The sequence below is a fragment of the Cupressus sempervirens genome, chromosome 3 (genome assembly GCF_028749045.1).
Source record: "Cupressus sempervirens isolate cs-2001-9-10 chromosome 3, ASM2874904v1, whole genome shotgun sequence".
In the NCBI taxonomy this organism is placed as follows: Eukaryota; Viridiplantae; Streptophyta; class Pinopsida; order Cupressales; family Cupressaceae; genus Cupressus; species Cupressus sempervirens.
In genome coordinates this window covers 713,051,841-713,069,733 of record NC_143120.1, presented here as the reverse complement: position 1 = coordinate 713,069,733, position 17,893 = coordinate 713,051,841, and the positions used below count along the sequence as shown (strand labels likewise).

Sequence of the window (17,893 nt, the reverse complement as noted above, 5' to 3'; positions counted from 1 at the left end):
AGAATATGTAACAAAAAAGTTAAGCTAATATTAAAAATATTTAATTGCATTTAAAAAAAAAAATTGTAATTCAAAAGTTTTTGCCAAACAAAAAATATAATTGCATTATAATAAAAAAAATAGAATGAGAAGTTTTTGTCCAAAAATTCACTAGTTTGGACAAGTACAATAATAGAACATACAAGTTATTATTTTTTTATAGAAAAAAACTCTTTTCTGGGATGAGAAAAAGATTTTTGACATTTAACGTGTGTTATTTATGACCAACTTCTAAATAGCCGAAAGATCACTTAGAATCAAAACAACTTTCTACATTAAAAAAAACAATAGAAATATAAACAATTAAGAAAAACTTAAACATAACATCTAATAGAAATCATGTCCTATTATTATTATTAATTACTTAAATTTTTCTATTTCAAAATAATTTCAGTTGAAAATTTGAATTTTCATCTTCACTCTTCCTTAATATTGAATTTTAAACCAACTCCATTTTCACATGACAGAGATACAAACATACTCTGCAACGTCACAGCTAGCAAGAAATACCTCTTTTTTAACCCGTATGTCTAAAACCCTAAACCCTGGATACTGGAGAAATAAGAAACATAAATCGTTTGGCCTCCCTTGTAATTTTCAAACATTTTGTCTTACGAATTTTTTCAATAGTCCGTAGCCAACCGGAATGTGATGATTCATCAGTCCGAGTCCACAAACATTTATAGATATGAGCAGAGAGCAAAGTTCTACAGAATCGGAACAAACTCTGAATGATTTCAAAATATTTGAAGTCATGGCATAGGCGTTTTACAAAGACTGATTTGCTTTTTTCCGAAGACAAGGTTTTAATGTTATTGTTTACAATTGATGCTCAGAAAGGGATTTTCCCTTGTTAGTATTTACTATAAATATTATACTAATCTAGAAATAGGATTTCCGTTCGTCAGGTAGGCATCAGGAATGAAGCGCCCTCCACCTGCCTTGAATGTAAAAAAGCTCGCAAATGCGAGAGCTCCGGAGGTCGAAGCTTTATATTCTATTATCAAGAAGAGAATCCGTAAAAGGAAAGGACCGGATGATGGAGAACAGGACGATAATCAAGATTTCGCTGTGCGCAGGACTGAGCGGCGCAGGACTACCGGTTACTTTAACCGAAAGACTAATTTATGGAAGAAAAGGAAGCGAGATGCTCTGAGGCGGTCCACTCGTTTCAAAATTAAGGGGAAGGAAGAGAGGGACGAAAATGCGGACAAGGCGAAGAAACTCTCCAGGCGTGTTCGTCGAAGAATTGAGCTAAGGGGCGGGAGCGATGGTGGATATGGATGCTCCCCTGATGGGACTGTAAGACTTGCGACGCATGTTTGGCACGCCAAACGGTTCACAATGACTAAGAAGTGGGGTTACTTTCTTCCTCTGGGACTTTTTGGCAGGTAAGCTCCAACTCGCGATTTGATAACAAAATCTGTATTTTTCAGTTTTATTAGTGATGTTGTGGTTAAGTAGTGACGGTGTTTAACGGTGTAGATGTAATGATAGGAAATACAGTTACGACAAACGTAAGATTAAATGGGGCATCTGCACTTCAAGTGTTGGATTTAGGGAATATTTTAAGGAGCGAAAAATCTAGTGTTGGATTTAGGCAACATTTTTAGGAGCGAAAAACAATTTAGACTGCACGGTAATACGCAAATATTTTTTTATGCTTAATATTAAGTAAATCAGAGGATTTACTGAAATTTCTTGCAAGATTACAAATATGTTTATTTTAAGGTTATTTGTTTTGAAAATTCTACTAATTGGAAAAAATACGTAATCAAGTTTTTGTGAAAATTTACCCAATCGAGGAAAAATTACCCATACAAACATATTGCCACAATGTAGACTCCATTCGCGATAACCATGTGAAGTAACTTGCCACAATGTAGACTCCATTCACGATAACCATGTGAAGTAACTATTATTTAAAGATGCATATATTGTAATGGTATAAAAGTAGGTTGAATACGGTTGTAAACACATGCTCATATTAGGGACAACACCATGCGCCATTGCTCAGTATGCATAAGAAAATGGATGTGTAAACAAAATATTCCATAAGCAAACTAAATGTTGGTGTGGCACTGGTGCAAGTCCATGATGATTTTGATGCTAGCGTCAATTTGATTTCTATTAGCGTAGGTATTCAATATCTAACTCACTAGCACTTGCAACTAAACCATATGCAATGGTTATGCTGATAGCAACATATACTTTGAGTAATATATTGTAGGGTGGGGAGAAGTTGGAAGAAACAAACATTGCCTTTGCTAGGTGTAATTATTTGTATTACAATTGAGTTGATCTTGAAATGTGAGAATTCAACTTGTAATGGCAAATTCATCCTATATTTTAGGATTATAGTGTTTCCCAAGGCTTAGCTACAGGGGCTGCAAATCTGGCAGAAAATTTGCACAATGAATGCCCATCCTTGTCTAACGAGCCCTCATCAAGATCGTGCATGTAACTGCTAGGATCATACCGAAACTGCGCAGATTTGGTCTGAGTATTATAATATGCTTTCTTATCACTACCCTTTGTGAGCCTCTTGAAATGACCTTCAGGTTCTTTTTCTTGCACGACCAATTTACTATGACAAAACTGACTGCAGATAAAAACCCAAATGTAACCACTTTTTGGTGAAAGAATTATTGATCCTCCCATAGAATTAGCAAGATCCTTCTCCTGCAAAAAATAAAATTGCTAGTTCAACCAACAAAAAGCACATTCAAAAGCATACAAAGGCGCAATAGTTGGCCATTTACTAAACTAAACTTCTTAGCAGCCCAAAATCTCAACAAAACATAGTTTGACCGTATTTACATGTTTGGTAAATGTTGAAGTTTGCAACATAAACACCTAATGAAAACACCTTCCACAAGCAAGGGTAGCGAGAAAATAATTGCTATATTCCTCAAAAGCGAAAGGATTACCATTTGCAAGATCACGTAATTGTATGATGAATTACAATGAAGAAATCAATTTTTATATAGAAAGCAATAGTGCTAAAAATAAGAAAGCTATCTCAATCTAAAAATAACAAACTAAAGCTAGATATGCAAACCAAAGGTGCATGGTATGCACAATATGCAAACTAGAGCCTACAGATTGAGCTAAATTTAGATTCACTAAGTGAACTTAAGCTAGAACATGAACATGCAAACATGTGCTCTAATTATGAATAGAAGTATGCATGAGAATTTTCTCTAGCATGTGCAAAATTAATTAAAGCAACACATGCAAGTGTGCCTAAAAACTAACATTTATGCTCTAACACGCCCCTTTAACTGAAACTCAGGGAGGCAAAAAAACTCTATGCATGAATTGCATGAATGAGTAGATAACATAGGCCTGATCAGATACCCATGAACAATGAAAATTTCTCAAGGGGGAGAAAAAGGAGGAAAACCACATGGACCCGCCTCCCACCCCCCCCCCCCCCCCCCACCACTCCAAAAGTGAGAGATACAACTACATGAAGTGCAGAAGATCCTACTCTGGGACACAAGAAAAGTGTGGACACTTGTCGAATGATGACTGTCATAATTCTGAATGAAGATCCTCGTTTGAAACAAAGATGATTATCAAGATCAATCTGTATGACTGCCCCCACCAACTCTACTCAAACTATAAGCATATGAAAAACAAAGATAAAATAACTGTCAACTGAAGATACAAAAGACAACAATCTACATAAGCTCCGTGAACAACATTACTTGATCATGAGCAGATGGCAAACAAAGGCAAAACATTTATCAGTCGTAGATGCAAATGGCACATGAATTTGTACAAGTGACCCAAATGACACTGCTCAACCATGCAAGAACAAAGTTCTAGTAAAAATACAATTGCTAATCGAAAGAACTAATCAATAGTGGAACCAAGGAAGCATTAGAACAAACAATAGAACCCCCCTCCTTCCCCTAGTGCTGACAAAGGTGAGGCTTGATAGGCTCACTGAAACTTTGTGGTAGAAGATGAAGGCAAGGCCCATGTAGAAAGAGCATGACGTTTGCCAGTTTGTGATGCAGAAGACCGAGAAGCTGAAATATGATGCTGCTTCATGGCTTCCTCTAAAGCCTCCAGTCTCGTCCAACACTAGTTAACTACATGTCCTATCTTGCCACAAAAACTGCAAGGGTCACTTGACTTCTTCTGCTTTGTCTTGGAGGAAGACTCACCAGACTGAGAAGAATGATAAGGGGGTAGAGTGAAATTTGCTATACTCATAAACGAAACCCACCACCACAAGATATACAAACTCTCCTACAACTGGATAGTCAGGAAATCTCAAAATAAATAATTTTGAGAACAATGTATACCGGATAAAAAACTCTGCCAAAGGAGATCAAATATCTGTGTAGAGAATTTTGAGAGCTTTCCAACGATGTGTGGAAGTCGGAAAATGAAGTTTGTTTGCTCAAGTTATGGCCACAAAGCATAAATAAGAACCTTGACTCTAGAGGCTTGGTACTGGTATGTGAGGAAACTTGGCAATAAAGAATATAACCATTTCCACATAACCCATAATAGATTTGAAATAAACACGAAATTAAAATCCACATGCAAGAGTATAGACAACATACCCACAAAATTGTGACATAAGATATACCCTGGGAAACCCTAATTGAGGGAAAAACCCAGCCTCCAAAAGCATCCATCACCATGTATTATTCAGCAAAATAACCATTGCCATACAACCATGGAAGCCTTCATAGCCATAGCCACAACCGAGCAAACTATGTGAACAAGCATGAATCCACACATCCCATGCCATGCTTTCAACCTTCACAAATGCTCCCTTGGCTAACCTGTCAAGCCTTGTCCCGCTCGACTCTTGCCTTTTGTCTTCTCCTTGTCACTCTTTCTATCTCTCTACAACAACTACCCTTGTGGCTGCTTATATAGTAGCAAGTCCCACAAAACCACCAAGTGGTATTACATAAACCATGTGCTACCTAACCCACTGACCCCACATTTAATATTGGGCATTTAATTCTTTTTTCCAATATTAAATAATTGCATGAAATATTTTCACAATGTTACAATACAACTCATCAAGAATATTCCATGAGAATTTTTACATGTTGCACGTCCATCTAGGTACAACATTACATAATAAAATAAAATAATAAAATAACACTATTATGCAATGTGTGCAACACCCGTTATCTCAACAATCTCCCACTTGTTGTATACATTGCATAGGGTCAATTCGTAGCCACATAAATGAACAAGGGAACAATCCCTCCCAGCACATCCACCATCATGGATCAAAATACACCAAGTGCTCCATCCTGGTACTCGCAACAAAATCAAAGTATCCAGCATCTCGAACATGAATGATCTCACCTCCTATTATGCCACTCCCACTGGACATACATAGAAGCCATCCAAAGAGAAAACCACCCAACCTGTTGCATTAGAAGATCATAAAATTCTGTACCAACTGAAATTCCAAGCACAAAAAACTTGATCCAAAGGTAATCACATGTATCCGTGGTTGTCAAAATATCCATAGCTGAAATAGCACTCACAGCAAGTGCCAAACCCATCCAACTATCCATACCTCAAAGGTATAACAAGTGAATCTCATATCACCGACATATCCAATCTATAACCTGCAATCACAAGCCTCAAGAGCAATACCTGCCACATATATACCAAGAAGCTCCCACTGCAAAAGATAATGTCAAATCTATAACCAATCCATTCAACACATCTCAAAGAAGTGAATCCATGTAGTATCAAGGACATCCATAATACATAATCTAATATCCTGCAAGAATAACTCTCATAACAAGTCTCCAATAGTCTCTCAAACTCTCCACAACCAACAAAAGAAAGAGAAAGAAATAACCATGTCATCTCTCACATGACATACATGAGCACAAACCAGTGATCACAATCTCTAACCAATCTCAAATCTAATGTAGGCAAAACTGAACATCCAAGAAGATAACCAAGACCAGAGAAACTATGCAAATCATAACCTGTATCATGTCCTTCTACACACACCTCTAGATGTAAACTGTGCAAGTATGATCTCCTCCATAAAACCCCGACAAGAAGCCTCAACAACACCCAAACCATACCATATAACTAATCATTGATGTAAGCCTCTCACAAGAAGATCAAACTCAATAAAACCATTCCTAAACCAAGAAATAACCATTCCTAATCCAAGGAATATGCCCAATATAAAACCATCTCCCAAACTCAACCAGCATAACAACATATGCACATGGAGATAACCAATGCTAAACCATCTCTCAAATGAGCCCTCCAGAACTAACTCATGTACCATAGCTCAAGATCCATATCTATGAAAGACAAGCATAAATATAATGCACTTGAGAAAAATAATGGGCTATACCTCTCAAGTAGCAAACCGCCGAGTAGACCAAGAGTGGGGAATGAGAATGCTCATCAAGATACCCAAGTCTCCAACCAAGACTCATCTAGGAACAATCTCCTCTCAAGTCCATATCAGGTGACTGCCCCTCGGACTTCCTGCTGAAACCATCAACCGTCCCAACAAATACTTCTCTAATCCAAGAAAAATCAGCGTCACCACCGTCTCTAAGTATCCATGAGAACCTGTAACCAATCAATCCATGCCAACTCCAAATGCAACATAACAATATCATGAAGTATCCAGCTTATGATAAGTGTACTCAATACAAAGAAACTAAACCAAGATCAATGTCAAAGTTCCAACCATGGCCTCAGGAACATAAACATGACAACATGATCTAACCATCTCAACCAAAGAGATAACATGCTCCATATGAACACACCATAACATGTCACAACTCTAAACGCGTATCAAGAGTATACCATGACATAATAATGAAACCATCCTCACACCAAGGATAACATGCCAAATAAAAAATATAAACCACACCTTTGCCAAGAACCTTGTGAGTCCTCAAGATGCAACCATCTCCACACACCATGAAGAAAACCATCTCCACATACCAGGAAGATAACCAAGAACTCTATGAGTCCTCAAGATCTAACCATCTTCACACACCATGAAGATAACAAGTGCACCATGCAAATGTCAAAGACGCTTCTGCAGCAACAAGATCTAAGACAAACCTCCAACATCTGTAAACACTCAATAAATATATCAATGCCAACAACTCCCACTCAACTGTGGTACCAAGTCACCTATGGCATCATAAAATCCATCCTCTCCAAACCAAGAAGATATAAACCAAACCAGGAACTAATCCTGCACTGTCACCCTATCACTATCACAAGCTCCCACTAAACCATGTATCCAAGCTGTCCATGACATAATGATGAAAAAAAAAAAAAAAAATACCATCCTCTAACCATGAGAATCAACCAAGGCATCAAACTATCAAAGAACTCAAAGTGCACATCATGAGCTCCTCAAAAGAAACCAAATAACCATGATCCTCAACCACGAAGATATACCACCATAACTAAATTAGAAATCCAAGCTAATGAACATCAAGGATGTACCTGTATATCCAATCATGTCATGCCAAAATCCATGACACCATGATCACATCCATGAACTGAGCATCTGGCTCTCAATATGTCCAACCTATCAGCATAGTCAACCACAATCCTCCACCATGACTGTACCTGGTAACATCTCATCCCTTCTACATGAAGATAAAATTAGAAAATCATGTGACTTAGGGCATAGACAACCCAAATCCAAGCCACCAATCTGAATATGCATCAATAATGAAAGATCAATGGGCAAAGACAACCCATAACCAAGCTATAAATGCAACCTGTAAGTATAGACTGCTTACAACACTGCACAACTTGTAGATCCAACAAGTCATCATGCATATCCAAACCAAACACTGATAACCATATCATCATGAGACCAATCTGAAATATGAACTGAGTATACAATGACATCAAATCTTAAATCTCCAATGCCATAAACTCGCAATGTTACCATAGTCAAAATATACCGATAAACTATTCAGATCAATATATCAATAAACAAATCATGCCAAACCTGCACCAAATCTAAACCAATTTGTAGAGCTCTCCAAGAGCTTTCCGTTGACTACTCGAAGTCCAAAATCCGACTCCGTATGCCCAAGTTATGCCCTAATCCGTGCTCAAAATAAATAACATCTGACTTTAGGGCTCTTAAAACCTAACAAAATTTCAAAATCATAGAACCAAACCTACATCATCTTGTAGTGCTCTGAATTAGCTTTCCAACGCCTGTAAGAACTTTGAAATCCGATATTCTGAGAGAAAGTTATGGTTGTTTTACTAAGACAGTCTTTTTACCATTTTCAGTACGATTTTTCATTTTAAATTTTTTCAGTGACGAAAATTCCGACGGGATTAAATTTGACGGCCATCATGAGCTGAAACCAAAAAACTCTTTCATTTCCTCTTAACATGGCCAAACTAGGGCATATTATATATCAAATTTTATGGAAATGTCAACTCGGATCCAATGGTGAGGTCTGTTTTTGCCCAGGAGGTCATTTCTGCATGCTACCCCCCAAAACCCTCATTTTAAATGAAACATTCGAAAAAAATCTTTTGTCCAACAATTTCACATGCCCAAATCTTTTAACATCCCATCATAACAGCAAATCCAAAACCCTCAGATCTGCAATAATTATTCATATATCTTGCCCTTTTTTTTTTTTTCTTTTTTTTTAATCCTCTCATGCATTCCCATGGATTCAATCTAGGGTTACAATAATAAAACCATAGCTCTGATACCACTTTTAAGAAAATTTGGCAATAAAGAATATAACCATTTCCACATAACCCATAATAGATTTGAAATAAACACGAAATTAAAATTCACATGCAAGAGAATAGACAACATACCCACAAAATTGTGACATAAGATATACCTTGGGAAACCCTAATTGAGGGAAAAACCCAGCCTCCAAAAGCATCCATCACCATGTATTATTCAGCAAAATAACCATTGCCATACAACCATGGAAGCCTTCATAGCCATAGCCACAACCGAGCAAACTATGTGAACAAGCATGAATCCACACATCCCATGCTATGCTTTCAACCTTCACAAATGCTCCCTTGGCTAACCTGTCAAGCCTTGTCCCGCTCGACTCTTGCCTTTTGTCTTCTCCTTGTCACTCTTTCTATCTCTCTACAACAACTACGCTTGTGGCTGCTTATATAGTAGCAAGTCCCACAAAACCACCAAGTGGTATTACATAAACCATGTGCTAAAACCATGTGCTACCTAACCCACTGACCCCACATTTAATATTGGGCATTTAATTCTTTTTTCCAATATTAAATAATTGCATGAAATATTTTCACAATGTTACAATACAACTCATCAAGAATATTCCATGAGAATTTTTACATGTTGCACGTCCATCTAGGTACAACATTACATAATAAAATAAAATAATAAAATAACACTATTATGCAATGTGTGCAACACCCGTTATCTCAACATGGTACGCAATCTGATTGAATCATCACCAGATTTAGATTGCCACCAGAATCAGCTAATTGAAGATATCTTGTTTGCAAAATTTTGAGCCTGTATGGCAAAGTTATGGGCAAAAAACTAACAGCTGCTCTTTATTGAATTGCTGGTCAAATTGGTCAACAAGAAACTGTGGGCTAAATTTTTGTGGTCATCAACTGGTCACGACATATTCCAAAAGAATTTCCAAATCCAAATTCACAAAAGAAAAAGCAAACTTCGATGCCCTTTAATGCTCTTGAGAAAAGAAACCCTTAAATATTTGAAGTGGTGTACTGAATCCATGCTCTGGTACCATGTTGAAGTTTGCAACAGAAGCACCCAAGGTCAAAAATAAAACGAAAACACCTTCCACAAGCAAGGGTAGCAAGAAGATAATTGGTATATTCCTCAAAAGTAGAGGATTGCAATTTTTAAAATCACAGAATTGCAGGATGAATGAATTACAATGAAGAGATCCATTGCTTTTATAGAAAACAATAGTGCTAAAAATGAAAAAGCTAACTCAATCTAAAAATAGCAAACTAGCTATAAAAGCAATAGTGCTAAAATAAAAAAAGTTAATCTAAAAACAACAAACTAGAGCTAGATATGCAAACTAAAGGTGCACGATATCTTGAGCATATATTGTGTATATTGTGCACGATATGCCCCTCAAGACATGGTCAAAATCAGATTTCTAGACATTAATTAGGAAGAAATCTGCCAAGATGTGCTAAGAAAACAAGTTTTTGGCATTGTACTTTGTCAAGGAAAGAGCCAAAGCTGGTGGAAATCCTTTGATTAGAGGATTTCTGCCCTTAAATTCCTCAAAATCCAAGAATTCCGCCCTCTATATCATGGTCAAAACTGGATCAAAATGGATTATAGTGGGGTGTAAGGTGCAAATTAGGAGAACTTATCAAGTAGTCTAGGAGGAGCAAGCTGTTGAGTAATAACACCACTAAGAAGTCAAGGTGAGGTAGAAATCCTCTTATTAGAGGATTTCTGCCTCCAAAATCCTCTAAATTTCAAAATCTGCCACCCTCCATAATACAATTTTTTAAAATTAATGGATCATTGGGAGGGTTTGGGGTTGAAAGGAGGCAATGTTTTAAATGCAAGAAAATCTTGCCGAGAAGATAAAATAAATCCTTGTTGGAATTCCTCTAATTACAGGAAATCTGGCCAAGGTTTTTCCCCATTAAGTGGATGACTCTAATTAGAGGAAATCTGCCCAAGGTTTTTCCCCATTAAGTGGATGATATTTTTAACTTTATGAAATATTTCAATTCACCTCCCTTGGGCTGGTTGGCTTAGTGAGTTATCATAAACTTAATTCAAATATTTTTAAGGCCAAGTCAGCGTCCAGTGGGGAGTAAAGCCAAGTGAGCCTTCTCAAAACCCAACGCCCATATAAAGGAGGTAAAACAAATCATTTAAATGGCAATACAAAAAGAGATTCACCTCTGCAAATTTCCAGCATCTTCATTTGATGGGGCAGCAAAGTGATTTATAGAGGAGGAAGATTGATTAGAGAGGTGACAATCCATCAATTAGATTGAGAAAATCTTTCAAGACAACAACTTTGGGCATACAAGAGGCAGTTTTCTTCAAAAAATCAGAAGTAAAGGTGGCAAGAGAACCAAAATTTGGGCATGATGTATTAGAAAATTGGCTTCTTTCCACATTTCTATATGATTTTTATTTCGAAGTTTGCATAAGGAGAGATCCTAAACTTAAAAGATCAACTTTGCCTCTTCTGTTTTGGGTGTTGACCATTGCATGAACTTTCAGATTTTTGTGTTTTCACAAGCTTAATACATCTTCTCTTGTTTTGCAGAAACATATGTTCAAGGAGATGTCAAGCAAAAGGAGACACTTGAGACATTAAGGCTCCAAGTAGATGCTTCAAGCTCAGTTGAGAAATTCAAATTAAGTTATCCAAGACAAATTTGAAGATAAAGATCTAGTTTACAAGTTCAAGCTGTCAAGCCATGAGAAAATTCAGGAGAATGGAAGAGATTCGAGGGAAGCAATTCGGAAGTATTCACCATCACATTGATCCTTAAGGGATTGATACTTTTAGAAGAGTTAACCAAAGTTATAAAGGTTGAGTGTCAAGATTTTCTTCATCAAGAGTTACTTTCTAATAATTGAGCTAGAAATATTTGCAGTTTTAACCAACACATTCCACAAGTTAGGATTCAAAGCACACGTTCTTACAGAGGCCTATAGGATAAGTATGATGAGGTGACACCTAGCTGTCTTCTCCAATCAAAAAATTCCAGATTCAAGTACAAGTGATCAAATTATGCGAATTGTCCTATTTTCTCACTGGTTATAGAAAAACATTGTTTTTTAATTGGTCATGTTGACGCGCCCTCACGTAATTGGTTGTAAATTTGGAAACCCTAATTAGGGTTTGTAGGGTTAAGTCCTGCCCTTGGTCTTCAATTGATCTTGGACCTCATTGTGTTTGAACATCTATAAAAGGCCAAGGCCTTCTCATTTGTAAGGGGTTGGAAAGTTAGATTTATAAGATTAGAGAGGAATCAAAAGCTAGAGAGCTTGAAGATTAGAGTAAGATAGTTAAGGGAGAGACTTGATCAAATTGTTGCTATGATGCTTTTGAAGTAATGGATAATTCATTGTTGGTTCTTCATGGCGAGTAGTTAATATTGCTTTGAAGTGTTGCATGGTTTCCTCTATCTTTCACTTGGAAGTAGATCTCATTTCATATTGAAATAGTTATTTGGATGAAAGTAGTTGTGGGTGTTTACTTGATTGACTTGATGAGTTTGGGCCACTAGCCTCTTGCTGATGGTAGGAGTGCCTTGTATGGAAAACCGAAGATTGAAATCACTTACCTTGAAGCAATAATAAAGCCTTAGTTTGCATCCATTTCATGGGATTGAAGATGAGATATTGATGTGAAGACCATTTGAGTGTGCCTTAGAAGCTTGTACTAGGTGAGAAGAGTCATTGATTAAGCTGCATCAAGTAGAGTCCAAGTCATCCATGATTCCTTGCATTTGTAATCAGAAGTAGAAGTAGAATAATGTTTAAGTTGAAGAGGAGAGTTGGAAGATCAAATTATATTTTCATTGCCATTGTGAAGCCAAAGCTTTAGAACTGCAAGCAATTGATATTGATGGAATGAATAGCGCATGTCCCCTAAGTGATTACTAGCAAATCACATTATTTTATTGAGCATCCACAATTGAAGGCAACCTTGAAGTTATTTCATGATCTTACGTTGCGAGCTTTGCATGAGAGATGACCTTATATCAAGAGAGGGTTGAATGTTTAGTGTTTCACTCCAAAACATTGAGTGTTTGATTCTGCATGTTGTAGTGGAATAAAAATCATGTCAACATGATCTTTTTTAAATTCAGAATGATTAAAAAAGACTTAAAGTAAATTCGATCTCTAAAAATCATTATTTTGCAGAATTAATTACTACTCTGTCATATGATGGTTCGATTGTCATTGCAACCCTCTCATATGTTTTGTCCCTACATCATAAACAACAGTTAAAAGATGAAGAATATGGATTGAGGGTATTGATGGTGTGAATAACATTTATTAAATGTTGTGCTTAAAGAGGAATAAATACAGCCTATAAGGATCTAATTAATGGGACACGCTAATGCTTCCAACCAAAGATCTCACCAATAGTGCAAATTCTTTTTTAAAAAGTGCAGATCAAGCTTGAACAATTGCGCAGTGTGCTTTTGTTGGTTGTATTGAGTTGTAGATTATGCTCATGTTGGCTTCTCTGTACACTTATCTAGTGTGTACGTTGTGGTTTTCATATTTATCTGGTCCTACTACTCTTAGCAATATAGTTGAGAGAAACCAATACAGAAATGCAATGTGCTTGTAAAACATTTTAAAATGTTTTTACATAGGTTACAAATAATTGTAACCCAGAAGTTGCATTGGATGAAGCATGTGATGCAAGTATATTATTATTATCTCTTCTGTCAGCGATTCTTGCAAATAATTTTGACCTAGAAGTTTCACAGCAAGCATCAATTGTCTCGTTTGTTAATGATTCACAAAAAACATTTCAGAAATCCATGTTTTACTTCTCATTGCTAAACTTAGTAACAATTTAAAAATTCATTCACCTAGGTTGCAAATAATTGTAACCCAGAAGTTGCATGGGATAAAGCATTTGATGCAAGTATATTATCTCTTTTGTCAGTGATTCTTTCAAATAACTGTGACCTAGAAGTTGCACGGCAAGTATTAATTGTCTCTTTTGTTAATGATACACAAAGGTCAGAAATCCACATTTTACTTGTCATTGCTAAACTTGATCACAATTAAAAAATGCATTCACATAAGTTGCAAATAATTGTGACCTAGAAGTTGCATGTGACAAAGCATGTGATGCAAGTATATTATCTCTTTTGTCAGTGATTCTTGCAAATAATTGTGATCTAGAAGTTGCACAGCAAGTATTAATTGTCTCTTTAATTAATGATTCACTAAAAGCATTTCAGAAATCCACAGTTCACTTTCATTCCTTTAACTTAGTCCTACATACAAATATAACTGTGTTAATCTCAATTTCCTCTGTTAATAAAACTAACAAATTTTCTGTGTTAATAAAACTAACAAGTTTACTCATTGCCAAGCATTCAGAGAGTGGGGAAACGACTTAAGAAACACTCATGAGAAAACATAGGTGGTTTAAACAAGTGGGTCAATCAAATAAACTTTGAGAATTAAATACATAAAAAGAAGTAAAAAGGCAACTAACTTAGCAGCTTTGTTGTGAAGTTAATGTTTTTGTGTGAAAGCATTGAAAGCAAGTTTTAAAGTGTAATTTCATCTTAATTTACTTTCCCTCATACTTAGTAACTTCATATTTTAAAATCACTTTGCCTACTCCGAATAGTTATCACTAATTAATGCAATTTTCAGCATTATTTGATTTTGTACCCTCCAATATACTATTAAAAGTATATATACTATTGGTGTTGTCATTGCACCTCCTTTTGGTGCAAGTGCACGTCGTTATAGTTTCTATAATTTTATGATTATTTCTTCTTCGAGTAATTACAAGCACAGTACATGGCAATGAATTTAAGTTTTTTTTATCATATGAAACTTGCAAATATTTCTTTGCTACGATAATGTTTTCATGGGTTGCTCCATTGTTGTTAATTAGTAAGATAATATATTTTTTATGGTTTCAGGTTCAATTCTGTATCTGCAAAGCACTAATATTAGTCCTGACTTGAGCATAATGTCAAACAAGCAACTTAAAGTTACTGAGAATAAATGTTATGTTTGGGTGTTGTTTGTGATTTCAACAGTTCTCAAGCGCTTCATGGAACGATTCTTCTTGAAGCAAATACATTACAAATAGCGTCCAAATTTCTAACTTGAGAAGCATTAAAAATACATGCAGATTCAAGTCAAAACAATTACTTAGCTAGATTTTTTGCCAGATGAATTCTAAGAATTTGGGAATATTACTTTTTCAGCTTTGTTTGGCTGCCAAAAATATTTGATATTTAGCAGTCAAATTCTCGTCAGTTCAAGATAGTGTGCAGGTTTTATATGCACAAAAAATTGGCTGCCTTCAACTCAGTTTAGGGGAAGCTTGATATGCATTTCATTGATATATTGTTCTTTGAGATGCAGAGGCAGAGGATCAAGGGCTGTTTTGAAGTGGTCAAAGTCCGCTGCATTGATGCATGATGCAAGCTATTACAGTGCTGTTCAGTTGGAGGGTTCTGAGGCATGTTTTTTCCTTGCATCTTAAGAGACTTGTTAACATTGGCATTCTGCTAGAGGAAGTACACATGCTGAGATCAACATGTTCTCTTTGTTGGATAAATCCTTGAGACAAATGCAGATGTTATATCTTGTGTTGATGACTTGCCAGAGTTCTTTTGGGGCTTTATTACACAATTTCTCTTTTTATTCGGAATTCACATATTTATATTATATATAATCAGGAAGGAGATCTTTGTATGCTATAGAAGTCCATTACCAGGCTTTTTTGCAACCTTTTTACTATCTTCATTCTGTCAATTTTGATGGTGTCTTTTTTATTTATCAGGATTCACTACTGAATGTTTTAAGAAAGGTACTTGAGCCTTCTCCACCTTTAGTAGAAACCATGTCAGAGATGTTGATAGCTGAATTGTGTGGACTATGCTATGGGTCTGCAATGGTAAGTTGTTTTATAGAGGAAACTTTTGTGTGTGTGTGTGTCTATATATATATATATATATATATATATTATTTTGCATACTTTCAAGAAAATTGTTTTGTATAGTGTGGCAAAATCATATCCATAACTGAAGATTTTACAGTTACACAAAGTTGGGAAGTCACCTTATGAAGTGATTGCACCTGTAACATATTTATGGTGCCCATATTCTCTTGATGCTATCAAAGCAACAGTAGACAGAAACATGAAAGACAGCTGTACTTATAATGATAAAGAAAAGAGGCAGAAGAATCAGACACGCTATTTGTGGATATGGATTCATGCTGCTGCTTTTCATGATGCATTTGACTCTTTACAGTCTGCTTGTCAGATACAGGTACCATGTGTATGCATATTACATATTTCTGTTTTTCTTGTTCATCATATTTTCCTTCCACCCTTTAAACAGAAGGTATATTTTTTTACAAGATTCTGGTTTTTGACAAAGGTGTTGACAGAAATGCAAAAGAAATTCATTGTGTAGAAAACAGGCGGATCCAATATAGATTTTGTACTGTATGATGTTTCAATCATGTATGTTTTAAGAAAGAAAGAGCCTGAGAGCTCTGTCTTTGAAAGTTCAGACTGCTACGCATTAACCACAACCTTTATATAAACCAATTTAGACATGACATATCTCTTACCTAATCTCATAGGTGCTTAAGGTGTGCATCACCTAATTGGCCATTGAGATATGTTACAAGTTTTGAATTCAATGCTACAAGATAAATACATTACTACATTATGATTTGCATTAAATGTAACAAGTGAGTGTCATATCATATTCATATTTAATTTTGATCCAAGTTTATTGTTCTATTCATCCACCATAAATATGGTGCATGAAACTTTAGCAGTTATATTGGAAAATGAAATCAAAATCTGAAAGATTGTGTTTTGAGAAGATGATTAGTCCACAAAGGGCAATAAAAGGCGAAAAATTAGCATTACATATGATCATTAATTAATTTCCTATTCCTACTTATGCAGTTGTCTACCATGCTTACTAGATTCAAAAACATGATTTTTTTATGACAAATGTAATTGGCTATCCAGAACGAAAAATAAAAAATCCTGTAAAATTTCTACAGGAATTAAGACGTGTGGACTGAGACAGACAAATCTGGATAGTCCAAAAAACCCAATCAAGCCAATTTTGTAACCAGCCCGCTACAATATTGCAATAATCCATACTAGATTATTATGTGTCAGCACTGATTCAAAGTAACCCATATTTTAGAACATAGGAATTTGAACAAATAATTGGTGAGCAATCTGATTTCTTTATTCTGAGCAATATCTCTCAAACTGAGAGTTCCAAACACTAGACAATATATCAAACAATTGGTGTACTTCTCACAATTTACTGGTAACCTTTTCAGACTGACTGAATACTTGATTCTGGAAACATACCTGTAATAATCTTAACTAGACTTCAGACTCAGCACACATTATCCTTTAATCATGATTCTGTAGACTGGCATTATGTCAAACAGTTGGAATGTAACCTTGGTATTAAGCTCTGATACCACTGTAATATTCCTCCTTGAATCTGAAGAAAAATTGACTTTCTAACCAAGGAATTTTAGCAAACAGTTGCCATGCATGAGACTGCTGTTAATTAAATGACTCAATGTATTCGAGTTTAACTATCATAATTCAATCTAACCATCACTGACCAGCATATGTGATTTAATGTTTACAAGGTTCGTAATACTGATACGTTAGGTACATCAAATCACAGCAAAGTAATCATGCAGCAAGCTTAATAAAGACCAAGATACAGTCAGATTTATATATGCATGGAGTATCATAAGGAACCAACTCAGACATTAAAAAGTTTATGGAAATATAACACTCAGTCTGGTTTTACAATGAGACACTGCTTATTTGGAAATGAAACAAAGGTGCAGTACTAGAAATGCGAAATGAACAGAAATAGAGAGACCCATGAATAATAATGATAGCCGATCTGAGTATGCAATGAGAACTTGACTAGTCTTCAACTCCCAACGTCTAGTCAGTTTGCTGCCTACCACTGTGTGGAAATGCATTAACTCGACTGTTACCAGATTCTCCTTCAAAATCCACCTGACTTCATATAGTTGCAATCCGACTAATCACCCGTGACCTGGGAATAGTGA

General features: G+C 35.8%; 1 protein-coding gene across 1 annotated transcript in view; it reads left to right on the top strand.

Moving 5' to 3' along the window:
• The first annotated feature begins 467 nt into the window (after nucleotides 1-467).
• The window catches only part of POP1 (ribonuclease Ps), a 60,162-nt gene continuing 42,736 nt past the window's right edge, over nucleotides 468-17,893 (top strand). Inside the window, exons 1-5 of the mRNA XM_089821652.1 lie at nucleotides 468-842; nucleotides 948-1,430; nucleotides 15,176-15,272; nucleotides 15,597-15,710; nucleotides 15,853-16,086. Coding sequence (XP_089677778.1) covers nucleotides 961-1,430; nucleotides 15,176-15,272; nucleotides 15,597-15,710; nucleotides 15,853-16,086 — 915 coding nt within the window. The 5' untranslated portion in view covers nucleotides 468-842; nucleotides 948-960. The remainder of the gene's footprint in view (nucleotides 843-947; nucleotides 1,431-15,175; nucleotides 15,273-15,596; nucleotides 15,711-15,852; nucleotides 16,087-17,893) is intronic.